The sequence below is a fragment of the Euleptes europaea genome, chromosome 12, assembly GCF_029931775.1.
Source record: "Euleptes europaea isolate rEulEur1 chromosome 12, rEulEur1.hap1, whole genome shotgun sequence".
Lineage (NCBI taxonomy): Eukaryota > Metazoa > Chordata > Lepidosauria > Squamata > Sphaerodactylidae > Euleptes > Euleptes europaea.
The window spans coordinates 31650777-31674210 of record NC_079323.1 but is presented as its reverse complement, the minus strand read 5'-3'; the positions used below and the strand labels follow the sequence as shown (position 1 = coordinate 31674210).

At 44.4% G+C, this 23434-nt stretch overlaps 2 protein-coding genes across 2 annotated transcripts in view; one reads left to right on the top strand and one right to left on the bottom strand.

Moving 5' to 3' along the window:
• Nucleotides 1–870: 870 nt before the first annotated feature.
• LOC130485494 (uncharacterized) lies at nucleotides 871–13430 on the bottom strand. The gene is made up of 4 exons (XM_056858699.1): nucleotides 13296–13430; nucleotides 7636–8106; nucleotides 2293–2433; nucleotides 871–903 (listed from the first exon to the last, which is right to left on the bottom strand). Exons 1-4 carry the CDS (start codon nucleotides 13360–13362, stop codon nucleotides 899–901), a joined length of 684 nt encoding a protein of 227 aa, XP_056714677.1. The 5' UTR covers nucleotides 13363–13430; the 3' UTR covers nucleotides 871–898.
• A 7115-nt stretch (nucleotides 13431–20545) lies between these two features.
• The window catches only part of GRAMD1C (GRAM domain containing 1C), a 76337-nt gene continuing 73448 nt past the window's right edge, over nucleotides 20546–23434 (top strand). Inside the window, exons 1-2 of the mRNA XM_056858165.1 lie at nucleotides 20546–20556; nucleotides 21722–21775. Of these exons, the coding sequence (XP_056714143.1) occupies nucleotides 20546–20556; nucleotides 21722–21775 (65 nt within the window). The remainder of the gene's footprint in view (nucleotides 20557–21721; nucleotides 21776–23434) is intronic.

Genomic DNA, 23434 nt, shown 5'->3' with positions numbered 1-23434 from the left:
TAATCAACAATCTCTTCTTCTGACCTGAGAATGCTTTCACAATGCACCTCCCCAATCTTATAAACAATATCTCCATGTATGAGATCGCTCATGTAGTGAGGCCTGTGCTCAGATATCCATGGAAATCTGTAATATACCTGACTAACAGACTCTCAAGGATCTGGCTGTACATCCATAGCTTCACAGGGAAACCAGCTCTGTAACAAACACGCTGCTTTACTCATTGCCTGTATTTTGATTCCAGCGCTCGCACAAGCCACATGCCCTGCTCTGCTTCTCTTGCACCACGCAAATGGACACATACCCACCAGCTTAATGCTGAACTGCTCATTACGCACAAATGAACGCAATGAAATTGTGAAGGTCAGTTCTGTTGGGGAAATGCAATTGCAGAAGCGAGTCATCTGGAGCAAGAGAAGTGACGGGGTGTTTAGCCCTTCCCGAGTTGGCTGCTTTTTGGCTGCCGTTCCTCCCCTGAAACCACTCCAGAGGCATGTTTCTAAGGTTGGTAATATGAATGTAAACTTATATCGGTTAGAACATGTATCTGATATCTTCTCTGCAATGTCTCCCTTATTTAAGAACATTCCAAAGGGCTCAAATGCAGTTTTTACGATGGTATGTGAAAACAATCTGTGGCAGTGAGTGGGGATTCTGTGTGGACATAGACCTTTATTTTTTTTGTAAGCTTGTTTTTTTAAAAATAAATAAATGTCACTTCTTTAAAAAACGTGTTCATAAAAGGGTGCTAAAACTAACATGTTATTATACCTTCAGACAGACCACAGAAACCTTTCAAACAATTGCCTGTTTTTGTTCACATGCAAAAAAAATTGTTTTCGTTCACATTCAAAAAAATGTTGCTGGTAATTGTTTCCCTCTAATCATGCTGCCCATGTTAAGCTGTGTGGGAAGGAAAAGACAAAAAAAAAGTGAACAAATGATGTGGAAAAGTGGCAGATAATATAGTTAGACTATTCATTTTGCACCTGAACTAGGCTAAAAGAGCAGTCCAGGGAGCCTCATGGCCAAGTATCTAAGGTCATTTATGCATGGTCGCTTTAACCTCCTTTATTCCCCGTTTCAGCCAGGATCAAAGTAACCCGGGTTGGGGGAAACTGTATGCATTGGCTGGACTGATCAGAGACGGAACTGTGTGCTAATGGAGGCATGAACACAGAAAAGCAGTCTCCCAAGTTCAAATCAAGTCCCACCCCTTTAAATGCTGCTCTGTAATTGGCTGACTTCGCAGTACTCATGCTGAGAGAAGACTTCCTTCCCACCCCCCCAGACCCAACTTCCGCATAAAACATTTTAAGAACAAAAAACGAAGCAATCTGAAAGAAGGGGCGGGGGGGGGGGAGAAATCCAAGCCTAGTTTTAAAAAAGCCTTTCTTTTGCTCAGAAAGAGCTCCAAGGAAGCGGGAAGCACTTGAATCCCTGCCTCTTTACACATTGCTTCGTAATTGGCTGTGAGAGAAGCCAATCTTCTGAGCTTCCCCTGTTTGGCTGCCTTGAAGAAAGGTTTGGAAAAGGGTGGGGCGAAGCTCAACCTGAGAAAGGGGTATGCTCGCTCTGTGGCTCTGGAATGAGCCAGGAAGAACGGTTTGACTCAGTCCAGAAGAGGAATGGGAAAAGCTGGGTTTGTTTTGTGTTGAAGCAGCATTGAGCTTCCAAGGAATGAGGTAACGTGCATTCCCAAAAATTTGATCCTGGCTGAAACAGGGAATAAAGGAGGGTAAAGCGACCGTGCATAAAACACCTAAGTCTCCTCAGTCTGAGTTCACCACTACATCACACCATCACTGGTAATTTCTACATTCCTGAACAATATACAAAAAGCAACTCTCAATCTTATGCAGATATAAACAAATCATCAGTAATGAGGCACAGAGGTTAACCTAATCTCATTGGGTTATTATGAAAACTGTTTTTCTCCTTAGTTGATTTTTTGCCCCAGTTCTATCTGAATTGGATAGATTATTATTATTATTTTTTAAACCTGTTTGGGCCAAATGTAGGGTTGCCAGGTCCCTCTTCACCACCGGCAGGAGGTTTTGGGGGAGGAGCCTGAGGAGGGTGGGGTTTGGGATGGGGAGGGACTTCAGTGCCATAGAGTCCAATTACCAAAGCAGCCATTTTCTCCAGGTGAACTGATCTCTAATGGCTAGAGATCAGTTGTAATAGTGGGAGATCTCCAGCTAGTACCTGGAGGTTGGCAACCCCACCCAGAAGTAGCCCACCCTTGCATTTTTTAGCCAGTGACCAAAAGTTTCATTGACACCTCCATACCTTGTTGGGATGTTGCTTTAACACAGAGAAGACACTTCCTCAGCTGAGGAGTTAAAACTATGATCAGAACTACCAGCCCACCAACGCCAGCTGCTGCTACTCCAATTATTGTTCCAATGGATTCTTCAATACCAAACAGCCCTGAAGGAAAATGCACAGTGCAGTCAGAAAGAGAACGTGTGTAACAGAGATAAGCGGATGGAAACACTTTGCAAAAGTGTTGGTTTCTAGGGTTAATATCTGACCAAAAGCCCTTTTCAGTCATTTATTTTTTTTGTGCTCCAGCTGTGAGGGCAGAATGTGCTTCCTGTGATTCTCCTACTAGGCACAGTTGCCATTTTGAGTGAATAGGGCAATATGTATAATTTGAAAATTCATACATGTGAATACATACACTAAAAAATCTGGGTTTCTGATCTTGCATAACAACGCTGGAAAATACATGCATTCCCCTAACACAAAAAAGGTAACCATTATGGGTAGCACACTTTCCCATTTATGTGTGGTTACAGCGCCAAAAATGTACCAACTGAAAAGACTCAGAAAAAGCCTGATCTGTGGTCTGCTCCTGTGCCTTATCTGCAAAAATAACAGGGTGAAGCATTCTGTTTATCAAGCTGCTGTTAAAGTCACAGTTGGCAACCGTAGTCTTTACTGGGCTGGAGGGTGGTAGACAAACTGTGATGCATTATGCATATATTTTGGGTTGCAAGTCTTGTAGATCAATATATATATTTTAAGTTAAACATTCGGGCTATGATACGCTGTTCCAATAACATGTAAATGTAAAGCTAAGCAGAATTTGATTCAGCAAATTAAAAAAATCAATTTGAATTGGTTTTAATGGGAATGGGGACTTTCTGTACTCAAAATGGCACGACTTCAATACCTTTCAAAGGGAAGGGAGAGTTTTACTTAGGCACAGCCTCTTCTATCACTGTGTCAGTATGATTCGAGAAGGGTTTCAACTCCATGTTTAAGAGCTTTGTTGAATCACAGACAGAAAAGTGGCACCATCAGATGTCACCCAAGTTTAAAGTAACAACATTACACACATCTCCTTTATGACTTTCATTCCGTTCCTGAAGTTATGTGGAGATATATGGGTAGACAAACTGAATCAAGTAATCCATCCACATATTATAATAATAAGGCTGCAATACTATGCATGCTTACCTAAGAGCCACACGAAATTCAATGGGGCTTGTGTCTTAAATATGTGTAGGATTGGCTGCAAGTACAACAGGAAAACTACAACTGGACTAGATTAAGATCAAAACAGGTGTTGAAAATGTCTGCCTGATATTTAGGTGAGAAAAGCCATACATTAATAAATAATTGTGGAATGGGTTACAGTTTGAACAAAGTATAGTCAGGTCCAAATCTAAGTAAAATATATGTATGTAGTTCCAACAACACATGTATTTATTTACTTCATTTATATTTCACCTTTTTCCCCATGGGGACCTAATTCTTGTGTCCTCCACTTTCTTGTGTCCTCCACTTTATCCTCACAACAACCCTGTGGGGTAGGCTAGGCTGAGAGTGTGTGACTGGCCCAAGGTCACCAAGCAAACTTCCATGGCAGAACAAGGATTCGAAGCTGGGTCTCCCAGTTCCTCATCCAACACTCTTAACTACTACACCATGCTGGCTCTCACTTAGGTCTGGATATGCAAATAACTAGGGTTGCCAACTCCAGGTTTGGAAATTCCTGGAGATTTGGGGTGGGGTATGGGGAAAGCGCCCTGATCTGGATGGCCCAGGCTAGCCTGATCTCGTCAGATCTCAGAAGCTAAGCAGGGTCAGCCCTAGTTAGTATTTGGGTGGGAGACCACTAAGGAATACCAGGGTTGCTGTGCAGAGGAAGGCACTGGCAAACCACCTCTGTTAGTCTCTTGCCATAATAACCCCAAAAAGTAGTCGCCATAAGTCGGCTGCGACTTGACGGCACTTTACACACACACACATGGGGAAAGCAGGGTTTGGGGTAGGGAGGGAACTCATCGAGGTATAATACCATAGAGTCAACCCTCTAAAGCAGCCATTTTCTCCAGGGGGATTGATCTCTGTCATCTGGAGATAAATTATAATTCCAGGAGATCTCCAGACCCCACTTGGAGGTTGGCAACCCTACAAATAACAAAGTAATACCGCTCCTGTCCATAGGAGTTGCAATCTATATTAAATGGTAAAATAAGGCATGGAGAGTATGTCAAGGGTTTACAAATTAGGCTTGACACCCTCATGAGCAGTGTGACTTCTCCCTGGTTGCAGTTTCCACACTGTAGCATGTGGAGGAGCATGTGCCTCCGTGGGAGAGCATCTGCTTTTTCGTGAAGAAGGTTCTAGTTTCAATCCCTGAAGTCTCCAGTGAAAAGGATCATGTAGCAGGTGATACTGGAAGACTTCTTCCTGAGACCATGGAGAACCATGGCCTGTCATTAGACAAGACTGACTTTGATAGACCAGTGGTCTAACTCAGCAAAAGGCAGCTTCATTTGAGTACCAGGTTGGGCATAAATGGCCGGGGTGATCTGTTTAGGAGAAGGTTCTTTTATCTTTAATTTCTGCCACTCATTTGATGGTATTGTGAGAAATGATGCTGGAAAGCATTCCTCTTATGCTTGGCATCCGTTTCGGCTACGAAACCCCTCTTGTAAGAAAATGTGTAAATGGTGTCTCGTCATTACCACTTGTCAAAGGAAGCAAGAGGGTTGAAAGCCATCTGGCTGCCTATACTAATTATTATTTTATTTCAGGCTTATCTACACCACATTCTCTGTTGCTAAAGCACAACATCAGGAGGACAAATGAATCATTGCAATTATCACAGATGGAACTTTTATATCACCAAGCATCAACTCAAACGCTGTATTTCTTAAGTGATGAGACTGTTCACATCTTGGACTAAAAGTCGTCAAGTGAGGAGTAACTACTAGGGCTGTCGATTCGGTTTGGCCCGAACTGAAAAACAGCCAATTTCCCCCTGATTCAGTGGTTTTTAGTTCAGGACGAACCGAACTCAAAAATGGCGGGAAAACGGGGGAGCCGAATTCAGCGAGTTCGGGAGTTCACGAATAAATTTGGCAAATTCGGGGCGCAGCAGCATAACCGTCAGTAAGCAGCATTCTCCGACGGCCAATCGGTGGCCAAGCTGGGTGTTCTTCTGGCCAATCAGTCAGGATTGAGTACTGGAGGAATGAGCTGCTGCGCGGCCCGGCCAGGGAGAGAAAGAGAGAGAAATCCTTGTGGGGGGGTGCGTGTGCACATTCGCTCCTTTCCGTGGCTGCATGGGGTGCATTTTTGGGGGTAGAGACCCAAAACCTTCAGCGGAGCTTCAGACAAACCTTCTTAAGAGACCCCCCAAGTTTTGTAAACATTGGGTCTGGGGGTCCCGAGATATGGGCTCCACCCCTTTTTCCTCCCCCCCTTTTCCATTTCCGTGGCTGCAGGGGGCGCTTTTTTGGGGGTGCAGCCCCCAAACATTCAGCATAGCTTCAGACGAGCCTTGTTAAGAGACCCCCCAAGTTTTGTAAAGATGGGTTCAGTGGGGGCAGAAATATGGGCTCCCCCCTTTTCTCTTTCCGTGGCTGCAGGGGGCGCATTTTGGGGGGTGCAGCCCCCAAACATTCAGCACAGCTTCAGACGAGCCTTCTTAAGAGACCCCCCAAGTTTTGTAAACATTGGGTCAGGGGGTCCCGAGATATGGGTTTTCCCCTTTTCCCTATTGGGATGAATGGATCACCCGATCCTGTATGCATCTCCAGAGCGGCAAATCCAAGGCAAAACCTCCCGTGCTTAAATAGAATTGCATTGGATTACCCAGTCCTCCCAGCCCCTCCTGATGGAACAGAAGACAGCCACAGTAAGACCCCTTTGGGGGCTTTAATCTATAATTTTTCTCCTGTGTGTGTGTGTGTGTAGGGAAGCAGAGTCTGTGTGTGTGTGGGGAGGGAGCAGTTTCTGTGGGTGGGGGGGGGAAGCCAAAGGGGGCTTTCGCCCGTTCTGCCTGGGGTGTGTGTGCCCCCTCAAGTCTCTCTCTCCCTGGTTTGAGGGGGGGCTTCAGTTGTGTGTCCTAAGGTTTTCCCTCATTCATAAGATCGTTAGGTCTATTTTGATGCTTGCTCAAAACTGGTTTTCAAATGGTGACTTAAAGAATGCATTTTCCTGGTCCGGAGTCCAATGCAAAAGGGGAAATTCCACCCCCCTGCTCATTATGCATAGCTAGCTGCCTCTGTCCCTTTCCATGGTTTGCAAACTCCCAGGTGTCAGGTGTTGCTTTGCATGGTTGCAAACGTGTTGCTTTGCAGTTGTGTTGCTTTGCAAACTTCTTCGCACCTGCCCTGCCCTTGCTCCCCGCAGCTCAGCTGTTTGTCGGGGCTGGGAGCTTTGGGCGTGGGCGGCAAGGTCTGCTCAGAGATGCACATTAAGGGTGGGGGGGACCCCTTTCGGGGCCCATATCTCAGCCCCCCCGACCCAATCTTTACAAAGCTTGGGGGGTTTTGCAAGAAGGGACCTTTGAAGCTCCGCTGAAAGTTTGGGACCTCTACCCCCAAAAATGCCCCCCGGAGCTGCGGAAAGGCGCGGTTGTGTTTTTAATGGCTGTATTCGGCCGAATTTTTTCCCCGAACTTTGAATTCACGCCGAATTGCACGGACCCGAAGCGGGGGAGTTTGACTTCGGCATATGCCGAATCCAGACGGGCAGAATTCGGCCGAATTTTTTTTCCCAACAGCCCTAGTAACTACCGTTCTTAGAGTTGCCGAGTGGAAGGGAAATGGCTATTAAACTAGAGGGTTGTTTTTTTTTTAAGCCTGTGGTACAGATATGCCTTTATCATCCATGTCTGTGTCTTCTACATTGCTAAGACAGTTTTGAACTGTTCAAAGCTTGTGTGATTGAAATACATGAGAAAAGGATGCAGTCAGTTACATGTATTTGATTTTTCTAATGGGTTTGGCATTTGCTTACATGTGGGTGGGTGTTAGAAGTAGCCATTCCGTGCTGAGATGGCATCTGAGGGCACACGTGGGTACACTACTTTATTATCTCTCATCCATTGATTCTGTTAGACAGAATGCTGAGAATTCTCAAAACCCTCGACCAACTCCCAGGATTCTTTTAGGGAAATCATATGTAGAAAACTGATAAAGGGTTGTAGTTCCAGTACTTGCTAGCTCATCAACCAGTTTGTGTGTGCGTGTGTTTTGGGTGAGCACTTATTCTGTCTCATGATTTCTCAGCTGATAGTCAGCTCCAGGCCAAAAAGCCTGCCTCCATTTATCCCTTTTTACTATAGAGGATAGCTTACAAAAGAATGACAAGAACACAGAACTTTACCAAGGGCTCTCCTGATTCTGAGCTTTGTGCCATCCCCTGTCAATATTTCTCCACTGGGAAGTTTCACCTGGCAGAAATAAATGCCATGATCACTCGCTGTCACGTTTAGGATAGTTAGAGATGCATCGCCTTCAGATAAATTCCCTGCCATAAAAACTTTGGAGTAGTTTGCCAGGACTGTGACATTGTTTTCTATGAGGTCCCTCTGCCCTTTTTCATCTTCCTTGTACCACTTCACTGTCAGCTTGTTCAGAGAAGGACCTTGGCCACTGCGGAATTGGCATCCCAAGATCACAGTTTCTCCCTCTTTGGCCTTCTCTTTTCCTGGGGTCTGAATTACAGATGCATGCTCTGGCTTAATTTGGATTGTTTCTGTGTGGATCCCTCCAGAATGGGTTGTGGCAGTGGCAGACAAATTGGGTGAAACAGCAGTATTCTCTTTTGCTGAACTTCCAACATCAGCATATACTGCTGCAAAGGAAATGAGAAAGATTAATGCACTTCAGAATTATGGAGGGTAACAATTCTTGAGGGATTGGTAGGAATAGGGTTGCCAGCTCCGGGTTGGGAAATACCTGGAGATTTTGGGGGGTGGAGCCTAAGGAGGGCAGGGTTTGGGGACGGGACTTCAATGCCATAGAGTCCAATTGCCAAAGGGGCCATTTTCTCCAGGTAAACTGATCTCTATCAGCTGGAGATCAGTTGTAATCACAAAATCACAAATCACAAAATCACACAAGGTTAGAAGAGACCACAAGGGCCATCCAGTCCAACCCCCTGCCATGCAAGATCCCACAATCAAAGCGCTCCCGACAGATGGCCATCCAGCCTCTGCTTAAAGACCTCCAAAGACGGGGACTCCACCCCCGCCCCCAAGGCAGCGCATTCCACCGTCGAACAGCCCTCACCGTCAGAAAGTTCTTCCTAATGTTTAGGTGGAATCGCTTTTCTCTTAGTTTAAATCCATTACTCCGTGTCCTAGTCTCTGAAGCAACAGAGAACAAGCTAGTTCCCTCATTAACATGGCATCCCTTCAAATATTTAAACATGGCTATCATGTCACCCCTTAACCTTCTCTTCTCCAGACTAAACACACCCAGCTCCTTAAGTCTCTCCTCATAGGGCATAGAAGGAGATCTCCAGCCACCACCTGGAGGTTGGCTACCCTAGATAGGAACAAAGGGGTAAGGCAAATTAATGTTGTTAGAGGTTCAATGAAAATTGTTTAGTCAGTGTGGAGTAAGGAAAGGGGAGCATGAAAGGGTGGGCGGTGGTTTATCATCTTTCCCGAAGAAGAGCTTTAAAATTGTAATACATTGGAAAAAAATAAACAAAAGTAGGCCATTTCAGCCGGCACAACTGTTTTTTGTCTGCATAGACTGCACATGCTTGGCAAGCCAGGAGCTTTAAGTACACACGTTAGCACACAATCAGGAGCCCGGAGATAACATCTGAACAGTTAATAGCATGAATATTTTCAGAGGGGGTAGCTCTGCTAGGCTACTGTAGCAAAATAAAACAGAAATCCAGTGGGACCTTCAAGATTAACCACATTGATTCCAGCCAGCGATCACCTCTTCAGGTGTTATGAAGAGGAGATTATTTTCCACATTTTTATAAGGAAAATTACAGAAGGGGAGGGGGAAATGGAGGAGTTGGGGGCAGGGAGAGGTTTGGTTTTAATCCTGTCATAAATATTTCAGCATGTCAATGATTTGTGCTCATAATTCACATAATTTGTTTGGGGGAGGAAAATTCATGAAAGTTTCTAAAGTAATTGCATGAATTGGCACATTAGGTTGTAGGAGCACATCTCTGGTTTTTGGTGGCACGGTCATGAGTTTCTGTTAAGGATATTTCAAATATGACTTAGTTTTCTCACGGTAAGCCCACGCACCAGGAAATTCTATAAGAAAAATGCACTATGTGAAGTTGTCCTAATTCTGTTGATTGTGGGAGTTCCCTTCCTTTTGCAACAATTGTCTTTCTGACTTTTGCATTAAACTAACACATGCCCAGACTCTGAGTGGGTGGGGAGGATCATAATTTATTCACATTGCATCCAATTTGAAAAGAAGCCTGAAATGGAGTTTTATTAAAATTGGACAACAGTATTGGACGAATGCTTTCAGAAATATCTGATATGTGGGGCTTTCAACCAGTAGATAAAAGGGCTGAGATAAGACACAAACCCCGTTGAAGTCACAAACCTTGTTGGAGGCAACAGAAGTTAATGCTGCGATCATATGCACCCTTGCTTGGGAGTGAACTACTTTGGACAAGGTGGAACTGAACTTCACATGAGACTAGACTAGCTGGACCACTGGTTTGATCCAGCAGAGCTGACCTTATGTTCTTATGACTGGGCTTCACTTATGTTTTTCTCTCTACTCCCATTCTAACTGGCCAATGCTAACTAATACAGAGAAAGATGAAATGGTTTACTTTTAAAAAAAAGAAGCACACACACACATTTGGTAGCTTCTACAATGTTCATAATACAATCTACAAGCCAGGTCTGGGTATGGGTATTTGTCCAGTAGATAAGGAATTCTGTCTAGAAGCCCTGCAGGACCACTTATGAATCCACTTCTTCAAGAGTAGGAGAAATAAAAATCTTTGGATAACTGACAAAGGGGGTTACCGCATTATGTATTCCCAGCGATGTATTAAGAGTTTGAAAATGTTATAAAAAACATCATTTTGGGTTACCGCACTTGTATTCCCAGCAATGTATTAAGAGTTTGAAAACGTTATAAAAAATACTGTTCGCACTTTGTTTGGCCCCTTTAGCTGTGAAGACGTGTTCCAACCATTTATAAGCCGTGGTATCCAAAAACCCTTTTAAAGCGAAGTGGGGTAACCCCCTTTAAAAGGGTTTTTGGATGCCATGGCTAAAAAATGGTTGGAAGACATCTTCACAGCTAAAGGGGCCAAACAAAGTGCGAACAGTATTTTTTATAACAGTTTCAAACTCTTAATACATCGGTGGGAATACATAGAAAGTGCAAACAGTATTTTTTATAACATTTTCAAACTCTTAATACATCGCTGGGAATACATAATGGGGTAACCCCCAAACTGAAGAGATATTTAAGAGGTATTTGAGAACACTCTCTGAGTCCAGAATGTTAACATTTTCAATAACAAGGACACAGATGTTTAGATGATCAAAGAGGGAACAATACTTGATTTCTATATATAAAAGTTATGAGTATAGCAAAAGCATTTAAAAGGACATTCCTTGGTGTAGGACTATCAATGACAGGGCTATTTTTTCAAGCAATTGCCCTAGAGCTTTGACCTAATCACAGGGCTTCACTATACAATGCCTAGGCTATTTTATTAATCACTGATGCACCTGAGTACAGAATGCAGGAGTAGGAAGCTAAATCACTTTGTCCATGATGCAAGCATTTGTATACAAGTAGCTCCTTCACAGAAACATTCTCTGCTGTATTTGCTGAGGCTTTTAAAAGACCACAAATCAATTTTAACACTGTCACCTTTGTAAAGTTGTATGTCTTGTTTACAGAATCCCTTTGCCCCAAAGCAGATCGTTAAAATGATCTTTAAAAACTTTGGTAGCCAGCAAAACGGAGAGTAACAGGTGCTATTCGAAAGAGGCAGTCATGAACAATATAGAAGGGAAGAATAAAGATATTAAAGAGATTTTTGTTATGGCAATAGAATACACAGATTGTGTGCATCACTCTATTTGACATCACTCTAAATTGACTAGGGTTACCAATCTCAAGGTTTGACCTCGAGTCAATTATCCAAAATCAATATATTTACTGTAATTCTCAACATGACCCCTGTTCTGGTTACTTAAATCTGGAGAATGGAGCTAGGAACAGACAAGCCAGATCTTTCTACAAACCTGAGAAAATCCCCAGGTTTGGGGAAAAATCTGGAATCTTAAAAAACAAAAAAACATAGGGAGGTTGAAACACCCTAAAACCAAAGAAGCAGCACATGTACCTTTAAGAAACAAATGCTGTCATTGGTTGTTTTGGGGGGTTGCTAGACAAGTACAACAATATACCAGCTTTCAACTCTAGGCTTCTGTCAGTAAAAGGCAGGGGGAGGGGGAGAGGCTCTTCACAGGGCATTTTGGCCTCCTAGTCCACTCTGCTTTCCTCCCCCTTGCCCTTGAGGGAGGACTCATTGGGGCCTGGCCTGGCAACAACCAACAGGTAACAGTGCATGCATACCCCCTCACATTTTTATACCACTGCAATAGCCGTGGTGAAGAGTTCTGGTAATCCCAAATGCCGCACACTGTTTAGTATCATTCTGCTTAGTCTTAATAAACCGTATTATATGGCTTGTGTTAGAGGTGAAGGGAAGTTCTGCAAGTGCAGCTGGTCATGCGGACAAGCTTTATTTGCTGAATTTCCCTACTCTGCACAGGTGTACAGGATAGGGTTGCCAACCTCCAGGTACTAGCTGGAGATCTCCTGCTATTACATCTTATCTCCAGCCGACAGAGATCAGTTCCCCTGGAGAAAATGGCCACTTTGGCCGTTGGACTGTATGGCATTGAAGTCCCTCCCCTCTTCAAACCCCGCCCTCCTCAGGTTCCACCCCAAAAACCTCCCGCTGGTAGCGAAGAGGAACCTGGCAACCCTAGTACAGGAATGCCCTCTTCATTTAGATGCTAAAGGGCTGAATACCAGGCAGCATCGATGTATTCTAATAGCAGGCCCATTCTTGACACAATGACAAATGACTGTGCATAACTTTGGCTTTGGTTCTAGTGCCTCCCCAAATTACTGTGGAATGGCACAGGAAAACGGGTATTAATAGCAGCTTTGCGATTAGAACTGGTAGCTGGTCTATCACAAGAGGAACCCACCTCAGATCTTAATGATACATGACTAGAGGACAAATCTGTCCGTTTAAATTTATTGCTTCCAAAAAAGCAACAACCCACATTCCCTCTTCATGTTCTGCTACAACAAAATGATAGCCGTTTGTTTATAAGCAGAACACCAGGGTGGATCAAGTAATAAAACAAGCGCTAATGCTCCTTCTCTTCCACAGAGTTTTTAAAAACTATAAACTGCCTTAAAATAAAGAACCTTGCAATAGCATATAGCCCACAATACTTACTTAAGCAGCTTTGGCCTAATGCCTGTTTGTGTATGTGTGCTGTCTACTTGCTTCTGACTTATGGTGATCCTATGATTTATGACCTCCAAAATGTCCTATCGTTAACAGCCTTGCTCAGGTCTTGCAAACTGATGGCCGTGGTTTCCTTTATACAGTCAATTCACCTCATTTTGAACCCTCTTTTCCTGCTGCCATCAACTTTTTGTAGCATTGTATTTTCGGTGACTCCTGTCTTCTCATAATTTGACCAAAGTATGATAGCCTCTGTTTAGTTATTTCAGCTTCTAGGGAGAATTCAGGTTATTCGTCTTTTTGGCGGACCACAGTATCTGTAATACTCTCCTCCAGCACCACATTTCAAATGAATCAACGTTCCTCCTGCCTATTTACCCCACGGTAATTCCCACTGCATTCTGTGGAGTTTGCTCCCAGTTCAATAAGCATGCGTAAAATGTGCCGCCGCAAGCCGAGCATGAAAGCAGCCATGAAACCCTACTGCCACAGTCTCAACATTAAGGAAAACAATTAGCCCAATTACTTACCCAACCAGACAGAGATTAGAAGAGGTGGCACTGCCCAGCTGTAAAATTTCAACATTTGCTGTTTCATAGCTAAGGATGTTTCCTCTCTGGCTTTTTCTCTCCAAATGTATGGGCAGAAAAAGATGCGTCTCTTGTATGTTTGTGCTGCTAACAGCATGACTTCGCATTCTGCCCTGTAAATGTCACACTTTCTAAAGTTACCACCGCTTTGAGTTCGCAGCATTCTGTCTGCTGCCTAGAGGGCTGCCACTTTTGGACTTGCTGCAGCTATTTCCATAGGGAAGTTTGACAATCTGTGTTAGGGGTGAGGCAGAAGTGCTGTAAAAGGGACAGTGAAGGGGTACAAGGGGTGGGGTAAATTGGAATGATGTTGTCCCTGCTAACCCCAGAATTTACCGTTCGTTGCTGGATGCTCCCAAAACTCTTTGTGTTTGCTATTTTCTCATGGGTTCAAAAGACAAACAGGATTGTGCATGTTCCTGGTTGGTACTCTTGACTCCAATGAAAATTATCAACAATTTACCCCTTAACATGACATCATGGATGCGGTGCACACTTTCCCCACTGCTTGGAATTGTTCTATTGTTATTGAATTGTGTCTTTATTGTATTTTGAGAACTGCTTTAGTTTGGAAAGGAAAAATATGCTCTTCCGGGCAGATTTTTCTGGCAAGTTTCTCTTACCACTAATATCAAGATGAGAAAAAGGAAAAATAACTAAGCATGTCCAGGATCACCTTCTGGACAAATAGTTTGAGATTTTTCACTGAGGTGCCTATTTAAGCTTTGAGCTTGCCTATGTAACCAACAGACATTGCTGTGGAACATTTTCGGCTTCTCTCTTTGTCTTTCTTGGGGAAGAATCACACATGATTTTACATCTGCAAAAAAAAAAATCTTCATTTTAGACTGTCCCCTGTAGAAAAGGCATATAGGACAGCAGCATGGTGATTTTAAAAAAAATACTAATTCAGCATTACCCTAACTGCAGAGCAGTAATGGGCAAGTGAAGGGAGGCGGGGATGTTTAATTTACTATTAAAGAGTGCTCATGTATTCCTGAAAGGAACAGCTTAGATCAGGGGTGTCGAACTCATTTGTTATGAGGGCCGTATATGACATAAAAGTCACTTGGCCGGGCCATGTGTACCATAAAATTTAATCCCAGGTACCAGAGATATAAACTTTATAGAAGATACAAGCAAAGCCAATTAATTGTGGGTTTTTAAAACTTTATTTTTTTACTTATAATACTAATGTGCTTAAAACAATAACGCAGTATTTTCTTTTATTTTACAGTCTTTGATCATTGACACCTCAGGACTGGGGTGGGGGGTGGCTGCCTCGGCTGGCTCGCGGGCTGGATAAGAGCCCTCAAGGGGCCAGATCTGGCCCCCGGGCCTTATGTTTGACACCCCTGGCTTAGATGGTTCGAGGTGGATTAACATTACTCAACAGAGAAGTGAAGGGACTCTGACGCTGGAGGTCCCTTCCAACTCTATGCTTCGGTGACTCTGCCCATATTCATATGTGTCTTCCTCTTATTAATTCAAACACTGAAGAAGCTGAGTTCTAGCTTTCCAAAAGTAGATTTCAGGGCCAAGGCCTGAAACATTACACAAACCCTTGTTCATATTACACATTCCCAGGGGATGGAGGAGAAATAGCACATATATGGACAGGCTTTTGCCAGTCAGAACCTCAATTGCTTTCAACATTAAGAGCCACTAGATGGAGCTACAGGGTTCTTCTCAGTTAAATTGGGGTAATGGTGGAGCAGTGCCCCGTAGGCAAGATTCTCAGAGTACTATTCAGGAATCAATCAAGGAATCAGAGGGCCTGTTGAGAAAGTTTATTTGGAGTCTGGCAGAGCAGCCCTATGCTGTTAACTCAGATCTAAGCCTTTGAAATGAGTGGGCTTAAACTGGAATAACTTCGGATGAGTTTGCACTGAGAAACAAATAATGTGACTTTAGATCCAACACCAACTCAAAAGAGAAGAAGAAGAAGTTGGCTTTTATATGCCAACTTTCTCTACCACTTAAGGAAGAATAAAAGCGGCTTACAATCACCTTCCTTCCCCTCCCCACAACAGACACCCTGTGAGGTAGGTGGGGCTGAGAGAGTGTGACTTGCCCAAGGTCACCCAGCTGGCTTCATGTGTAGGAGAGGGGGAAACAAATCCAGTTCACCAGATTAGCCTCCACCGCTCATGTGGAGGAGTGGGGGATCAAACCTGGTTCTCCAGATCAGAGTCCACTGCTTCAAACCACCACCCTTAACCACTACACCATGCTGGCTCCCAAGAGAAAAGTACCAACGGAACGTTAATCAAAGCCATGTCACACTCTAACCACCTATCACCATGCCAATAATTAAACTCTTCCTCATCAAATTTGGCTATGATTTGGGAATTTATTTTTGCTTTTGAAGTTAAAATGTTTATAAATATTATTGTAAGCCGCCTTGAACCATAAGAAACAGTAGCATGTAAACATTTTAATATATAAATAAATAAAACTTAACAGTGCCACCCTAAATAGTTACACCCTTCTAAATACACTGAAGATTTAGAAAGGGACCTGGGTGGCCCAGGTTAGCACAATCTCGACAGATTTTAGAAGTCAAGCAAGGTTGGCCTTGGTTAGTACTTGGATGGGAGACTACCAAAAATGTAAGCCCAGGGCAGCTATGCAGAAGCAGGCAATGGCAAACCACCTGTGTTTACCTATTGCCTTGAAAAGCCTATGAGAAGCTACTATAAGCTGGCTGCACCCAGACAGCATTTTCTACCACCACAACCCTGTTTAGGATTGCACTATTAATTGGTTGCAGCCTCCAGCCAAATGTCTATTTAGAGACAGACTCAGTTTGTTGCCTCGTAATGTGAGAAACTGCCCTCAGTGGGTGCCATTCATCCTGGAAAAAAATTCTATTATAAATTTCCAATTTATCTTTACAACTTTACTTTCTTTTCTTGCATCAGTTCTAGCATTTTTGGGTCCAGATTTATATCTGAAAATTGTTAGCAGTTCTGTTATTTCACAGTTACCAATTCTTGTGACTTGTGATGCTCCTGGCAGTACACTTTTTGACAGAGCTGTGTGAATCTCTGCTTCTATATAAAAATATTCTTGCCCTAACAATTGGCTAGAAGTGAGATGGGCGTGAGAATGAATACATGTACAATAAAAGCAGTGTAAAGGCAAAAGACAACAGATAAAAAGAAGCCACTTTATTAATTAAAAATTCTTAAAGCTGATTTTGTAACTTGGTTAAGGCATTTGGAACATTGGAGTCACTCAGTGTTCATTCTGGGGCATCACCTACATTAAAAAGTGTCTTTTTGTAAAGCAGTAGGATAATTTGATAGAAATGTGAAGCCCTTCAAAGTCTATGTTTCCTTCTGGGTAGGGTTGCCAGGTTCCCCATGGCTACTGGCAGAGGACGGGTGTGTATGTCATATTCCAGTCAGCATGTGAGCGTTCATGGCATTCAACCAGGACAGCTACTTGCATAGTGTTAATGGACAGGTGCTTGTCACAGACTGTCAAGGAAAGGGGCGTGCTCTTATATAGGGTTTGCTGCAGATGGGGCTCCCCTTCCAAAGATCCTTCCCTCCCCCACACATACACCCTCCTTACCTCCTGCCCCCTCCAGTCCTGGATCAGGCAAGGGCCTTAACTGATTGCTACCCTGAGTAGAGTGTCTCCGCTTTAGGTGGGGGAATTATCTGTGGAAATTAAGCTTTGTGAGAGGGAGGGTAACCAAGATCTTTTTAGCCAGCTTTTACCAGGATGAGCCCCTTTTAGAAAACTCTTAATAAAGAAGCGTTGGTTTCCAAATTAAATGTAGTTTTATTTTTAAATAGTTCAAGACGGGGTGGGTGGGTCTGGAAACCCTCTGTGCTGCCTGCGCAGACAGCGCAGAGGGGCTTGCCAGCCCCCCATCAGCCCTGCCGGGAGTCCCGGGAAGGCTGGGGGGTGTCTTTAAACCCTCTGCGCTGCCTGTGCAGACAGCGCAGAGGAGCTTCTTGGGGGGCAGATCTGTTTGAAGACCCCCCCGCGCGCCTCCAGGGAGCTTCCCTTTATTTAAAGGGCCCCCCACGCTCCTCCAGGGAAGCTCCCTGAAGGCGCGCGGGGGGTCTTCAAACCCCTCTACGCTCTCTGTGCAGAGAGTGCAGAGGCACTTGACAGCCCCCTGCCTGCCTTCCCGGGAGTCCCGGGAGGGGGGGCAGGGGGTCTTTAAACCCCTCTGCGCTGCCTGCGCAGACAGCGCAGAGGGACTTGTTTAAAGGCCCCCCCGCACGCCTTCAGGGGGCTTCCCTGAAGGCGCGCGGGGGGGCGAATTTTCCCCCGAACTCCGGATCCCCCCGAATTTCGGGGATCCGAAGAGAGGGAGTTCGGACTTCGGCACTGCCCGAATAAAAACGGGCCGAATTTTGCCGAAGCCGAACTATACCAAAACATTTTTTTCAACAGCCCTAGCTGACTGACTTAATCTCTTCTGCATGCATGATGAGGCTGGAGAGTATATCAGATATGCAAAGGGATATCCTTTTGATTGCTTGATGGGATTAAAGGTTCTCCCTGTCAGTAGGAGTACTTCATTAAGTATGCAAGGGAGGCTGCCTTCTCCCTATTGTTCTCAGCCTTTCATATCTTGAGGCCAGGGAAATGCAAATGACTCATGACTGCCTGACATCTGCAAAGGTTGTACACAGGTCACAAAGATGGGGTCCAGAGCCCTGGAATCACCTTTGTGAAGCAGTACCCTGCTTCTCCTGTAAGGTTTGGTTCCATACACCTCAGTGGTGTACCAGGTTGCTGGGGCAGTTAGGGGGCTAACCCGGTCTTGTTCTAGAGTGTTACTAGGGAGGGCCCAGAGCACCCTCCCTGTCTTCCCCTTTTCAGTCGGGGCATATCCTGATATATGACCAAATATGAGGCGTGATTAGGATTGCCAGCTCCAGGTTGCAAAATACCTGGAGATTTTGGAGGTAGAGCTTGTGGGTGGAGTTTGGGGAAGGGAGGGACTTCAATGGGGTATAATGCCATACAGTCCACCTTCCAAAAATGGCCATTTTCTCCAGGTGTAATAGCAGGAGATCTCCAGCCACCACCTGGAGGTTGGCAACTGTACATGTGATGGATCCAGACTGAGTGAATGACAAGCAGTTAAAAAAAAACCACCAAATACTGTAACAGTTAAATAAATATGAGAACAGCTATAAAAATGGGACAGAATTAATACAGGGACACTACAAATGCACAGGACAAAACAAACAGAAAGAAGCTGGCCAAAAAACAACATAGTTCCCTAACATGACTGCCTTGATTGGTTCCTGTACTTGATCCAAGTTGTCCATACTGACCCCTGCCATGAAGCAAGTCAAGAAGCAACTCCCTCAGTCCAAAAAGAAACCTCACTATCACACAACTTCAGGGTGTGAAGACCCACCCTCTCTCCCAGTGAAGGCCTTATATGCTTTCTGTCCAAGCTCTGCCTCATCACTAATGCTTGGCTTCTGTTTTGTCCTCCATTTTCCCCCAGCCCAATCATACAGTCTGGAGGGAACTGTAGGCCAACTGGAAAATTTACACAAAGGCCTCAGACCTTTTCGGAAAAGAGACTTCCTTGAAGCTTAGAGGCCACTTCATTCTTCAGCCTAGGCTCTTGTCATTGACAAGATGGGTGGTAATTGGGAGCAACTGACTTCCCCTTTCCTGCCTCTCTTCTGTTAACCAAGAAAACTTTTAAAAGCAAGTGTGGGGGCTTGCATAGCCCAAAGCTCAAAATATAATGCATATCTCCACAACATACACAAGGAAGATCAAATTGAGTTGTAATTGATAGGTGCCATTTTTTATTACCTGAAATAGGAAAAAATGTTCTGACCTGTTAATAGAGGTTTAAGGAGTGGAATAGGCAATTGAAGCTTTTTATGGCACGAAGTTAATTAACATCACTTGATACTTGCTTCCAGATCAAACATATTAGAAGGCTGCTTCTGTACCAGGGTCCTTTCTGTACCAGGGTGGTAGCTGATACAATTTTGTTTGAAATTGTCCTTGAAACAGATATTCCAAATAGCCAACTTTCAGTAATCCGTACAGTAATAGTAATCCATTTTCTCTTCATTTTTAATAGTGATTTGCTTTTCATACCTGATGTACACTGATGGCCCCCCTCTCACAGTTGTGTTTTCACATGATCCTCAGGATTCTCTGCCCACCCTGTTTTAATTTTTTTATTTTATTTTGAGGAATTTAGTAATGCAACACTGCACAGAAGTAATGCAATAGCTTAAAAAATATTTTTTTAAAATCCCCACGTATTTGCAGACACCTCTGACGATCTCCTCCCCGCTCTGTGAAAGGACAATCTGAGTTACAAGATTGCAGGTATTAGTTGCCATCCTAAGAGGTTTACAGACAGGATTTAAGATCACACCCTTACTGTAGCATTAGTTTTGGTGAGCCAGTCCCCACATTTTTAGATGCATTAAGTATCACATTTACAGTCCAGCCCTAAGCAATTACAAATTTCTACACCTATTGACTTCAATGGATTTAGGTGTAATTTTGGGATGCCAGCCTCTAGGTGGTACCTGGGGATACCCCCCCCCCCCCCAGCATTATGGCTCATCTTCGGACTACAAAGATCAGTTTCCCTGGAGAAAATGGATGCTTTGGAGGGTGGACTCTGTGGCCTTGTACCCCACTGATGTCATTGTACTCTATGGACCCCATCCCCAAATCTCCAGGAGTTTCCAAACCTGGAGCTGGCAACCCTACCCCATCTCCTGCCAGTGGCCAGGGGAGACCTGGTATAACTTGCACTGCAAGTTATGTAAGGATACACAGAGAAGAATGACTGAGGCAAAGAGAGGGAGTAGTTGTTGTAAAAAGAGTCCAGAAGGTCCAGCGTCCCAAAACACAGGTATGTTAATATTATACTGCAGAGCACTGAATCCAGTCAAAAGTATTAATATATAGCCAAAGTGGGCAGGGGCCACTCCCACCTTTAGAACAACTGGCAAAACAAAATGAATAGCATCCAGAAATCTCTAGGACTTTCTGGAGTGAGCAAGTCATTTTCAGACCCTGTTGTGCCCAAACATTGCACTGTCCAATCTGCATCTGAATTCCAGCTCAGCAGCTGGGTCTAGGGTTGCCAGCTGACCTGGAGAAAAATGTGCTGCCTCTTTAATAGCAGCTTAATGTGTGGAAATGGGCAGTTGAAGCTTTACATGGCACAAAGGTAAATAGCATCACCTAGAAGAGTTGGTTTTTGTATGCCGACTTTCTCTACCACTTAAGGAAGACTCAAACCGGCTTACAGTCACCTTCCCCTCCCCACAACAGACACCCTGTGAGGTAGGTGAGGCTGAGAGAGCTGCTCAAGGTCAGCCAGCTGGCTTCATGTGGAGGAGCGGGATATCAACCCCAGTTCTCCAGATCAGAGTCCACCGCTCCAAACCACCGCTCTTAACCACTATAACAATCTGGCTCCTAGTAAATTAAATCAAAAGGATTTCCATCTAGACATTAGGAAGAATTTTCTAACAGAGGGGTTCCTCAGTGGAACAGGCTTCCTCAGGAGGTGGTAGCTCTCCTTCCCTGGAGGTTTTAAAGAAGAGGCTAGATGGCCATTTGTCAGCAATGCTGATTCTACGACCTTAGGCAGATCATGAGAGGGAGGGTGCCTTGGCCATCTTCTGGGCATGGAGTAGGGGTCACTTGGGGTATGGGGGGGGAGGTAGTTTGAAATTTCCTGCATTGTGCAGGGGGTTGCACTAGATGACCCTGGTGGTCTCTTCCAACTCTATGATTCTATGAAATAACACCCATTTAGCCTCTATTCAAGAAACAAGATATCCAGGCCCCATGGTCTCTTTTTGTAACAACACCCCCTTACCCTTAATTTTTCTCTTTGTACCTCTCTCTGTGTGTTTTGTATTTATTTAAATGCACCTGATGAACAGCCACAGTAACATCGTTTGTAGTTAATTGCTACTAGACTCTTTACTGAACTCAACAGGGCTTCTGCCCGAACATAAGGAATCTAGAACTCTTATTCTTATTGTGAGGCAGCATTTCCCTCTACCCATAAAGCTCACACACACCGTTTTTGTTTTTTGTAATGTGGCAAAAGGGAACTTAGAAAAGGGAGAGGTGCTTTAAAAGCATCCAACATCTTTTAATATGTGCATAAACAAAGTTAAGAATTTTAGTTAAAATCATTGTTTTACACCCACATCCCTTCCACCTTTTACCAACATTTTACTCAGGGCTGGGGTGGGGGGAGATCTATTAGGTGGAATCTTCTTTGTGTCCTATTCTTCTCCTCCCATTCAGTAAAATTAAAATGAAACCCCCAATCCTTTTTCTGTCCAATGTAGTGAACTATCCTTTGCTCTTCCCAGGTCGGCTCAGTCGCCACCTGCAGCGCTGAAGCCGACGAACGGATGCGAAACTAGGTAAACAGAGTTTTGAGAATTCAGATGGGGGAAATGTGCATCGATAGAGTGACAAACCCAATGCAATTCTCAAAACTCTGCATGGTGGCTTATTGTTGAGTTTTGAGAATACGGATGGGGGGAAAGTGGATCTAAAGCACTGGTTCCCAACCAGGGGTCCATGGACCCCCAGGGGTCCACGAGAACTAAATTAAGGTCCGCGAAACAAAGTTATAAACCCATAATAAATTAATATTTTCAATTAAAAGTTCTCTATTATAAAATATATATTCAAATATTATTCTAAATTTAATGTTTAACTAACAGTTATGATTGAAGTTCATTTTCAAATTCTCAGAATTTTTATTTTGAACCTTGGGGTCCCTGCACTGAACAAAAAAGTCTTAGTGGTCCCTGGTCAAAAAAAGGTTGGGAACCATTGATCTAAAGAGTGGCAAAGCCAATGCAAAAAAGTGCATCTAAAGGGTGGCAAAGACAATGCAAAAAAGTGCATCTAAAGAGTGGCAAAGCCAATGCAAAAAAGTGCATCTAAAGAGTGGCAAAGCCAATGCAAAAGTGCATCTAAAGGGTGGCAAAGCCAATGCAAAAAAGTGCATCTAAAGAGTGGCAAAGCCAATGCAAAAAAGTGCATCTAAAGGGTGGCAAAGCCAATGCAAAAAAGAGCATCTAAAGAGTGGCAAAGCCAATGCAAAAGTGCATCTAAAGGGTGGCAAAGCCAATGCAAAAGTGCCTCTAAAGAGTGGCAAAGCCAATGCAAAAGTGCCTCTAAAGAGTGGCAAAGCCAATGCAAAAGTGCATCTAAAGAGTGGCAAAGCCAATGCAAAACCTTCCATGAATAAATGGCAGCGCAAACGGTCGTTCAAACACGGACTCCGCAATGGGTCGGCCGCGCTCGTTTGCCTTTCCGTGGCTTGATCTCCCGCCGGTGCGGCTGGCCCTTTAAACTGCGGGGACCGAGAGGCGGCGCAGCCCAGCGGTGCCAAGCCTCGTAACCATCGCCTGGCAGGCGGCAGTTTCCTTCCCTCCATATGGTAAGCGCTGCGATCTCTCCCCCTGGCCTTGGGCGTTGTGTCCCCTGCCCCTCGTGGCACCCTCTCCCCTTTCTTCGAGGCGCTCGCTCGCCTTTCAACAAAAGACCTTCAAGGGGCTGATGGAGCTTTGCGCGTCTTTGCGGGGTGCGTCTTGCGTGCATCTTCGGTTGCAAACTGTCCTTTGCTAAGCTGGGGCAGCGGCTGATACCGAAACATGGCCATTTATTCAGGGGAGGGTCTTGCCTTGGGTTTGCCGCTCTCTGGACGCACATTTCCCCCCATCCAGATCCTCAGAACTTAACAGTAAGCCCCCCGTGCAGAGTTTGGGGCATTGAGATCGGGGAAATGTGCATCTAGAGCAGGGGTGCCCAACCTTTTTGATCCCGTGGGCACCTTTGGGGTTCTGACACAGGGTGGTGGGCACAGCCGCAAGACGTGGGCGGTGGAGCCATACATACATCCCAGATGAAGTTCAAACGCAGGGGAGAAGAGGGATAATTTTTTAAAGAATACAGGAGAGGGAAAAACGAGGAGAGAGAAAATGAAGCTAACACTGGCGGCAGCTGCCGCTGAAACAACATTATTTTAATCTGCGCAGGCAATCAGATCTCCAATAGCAGAAGCTCTG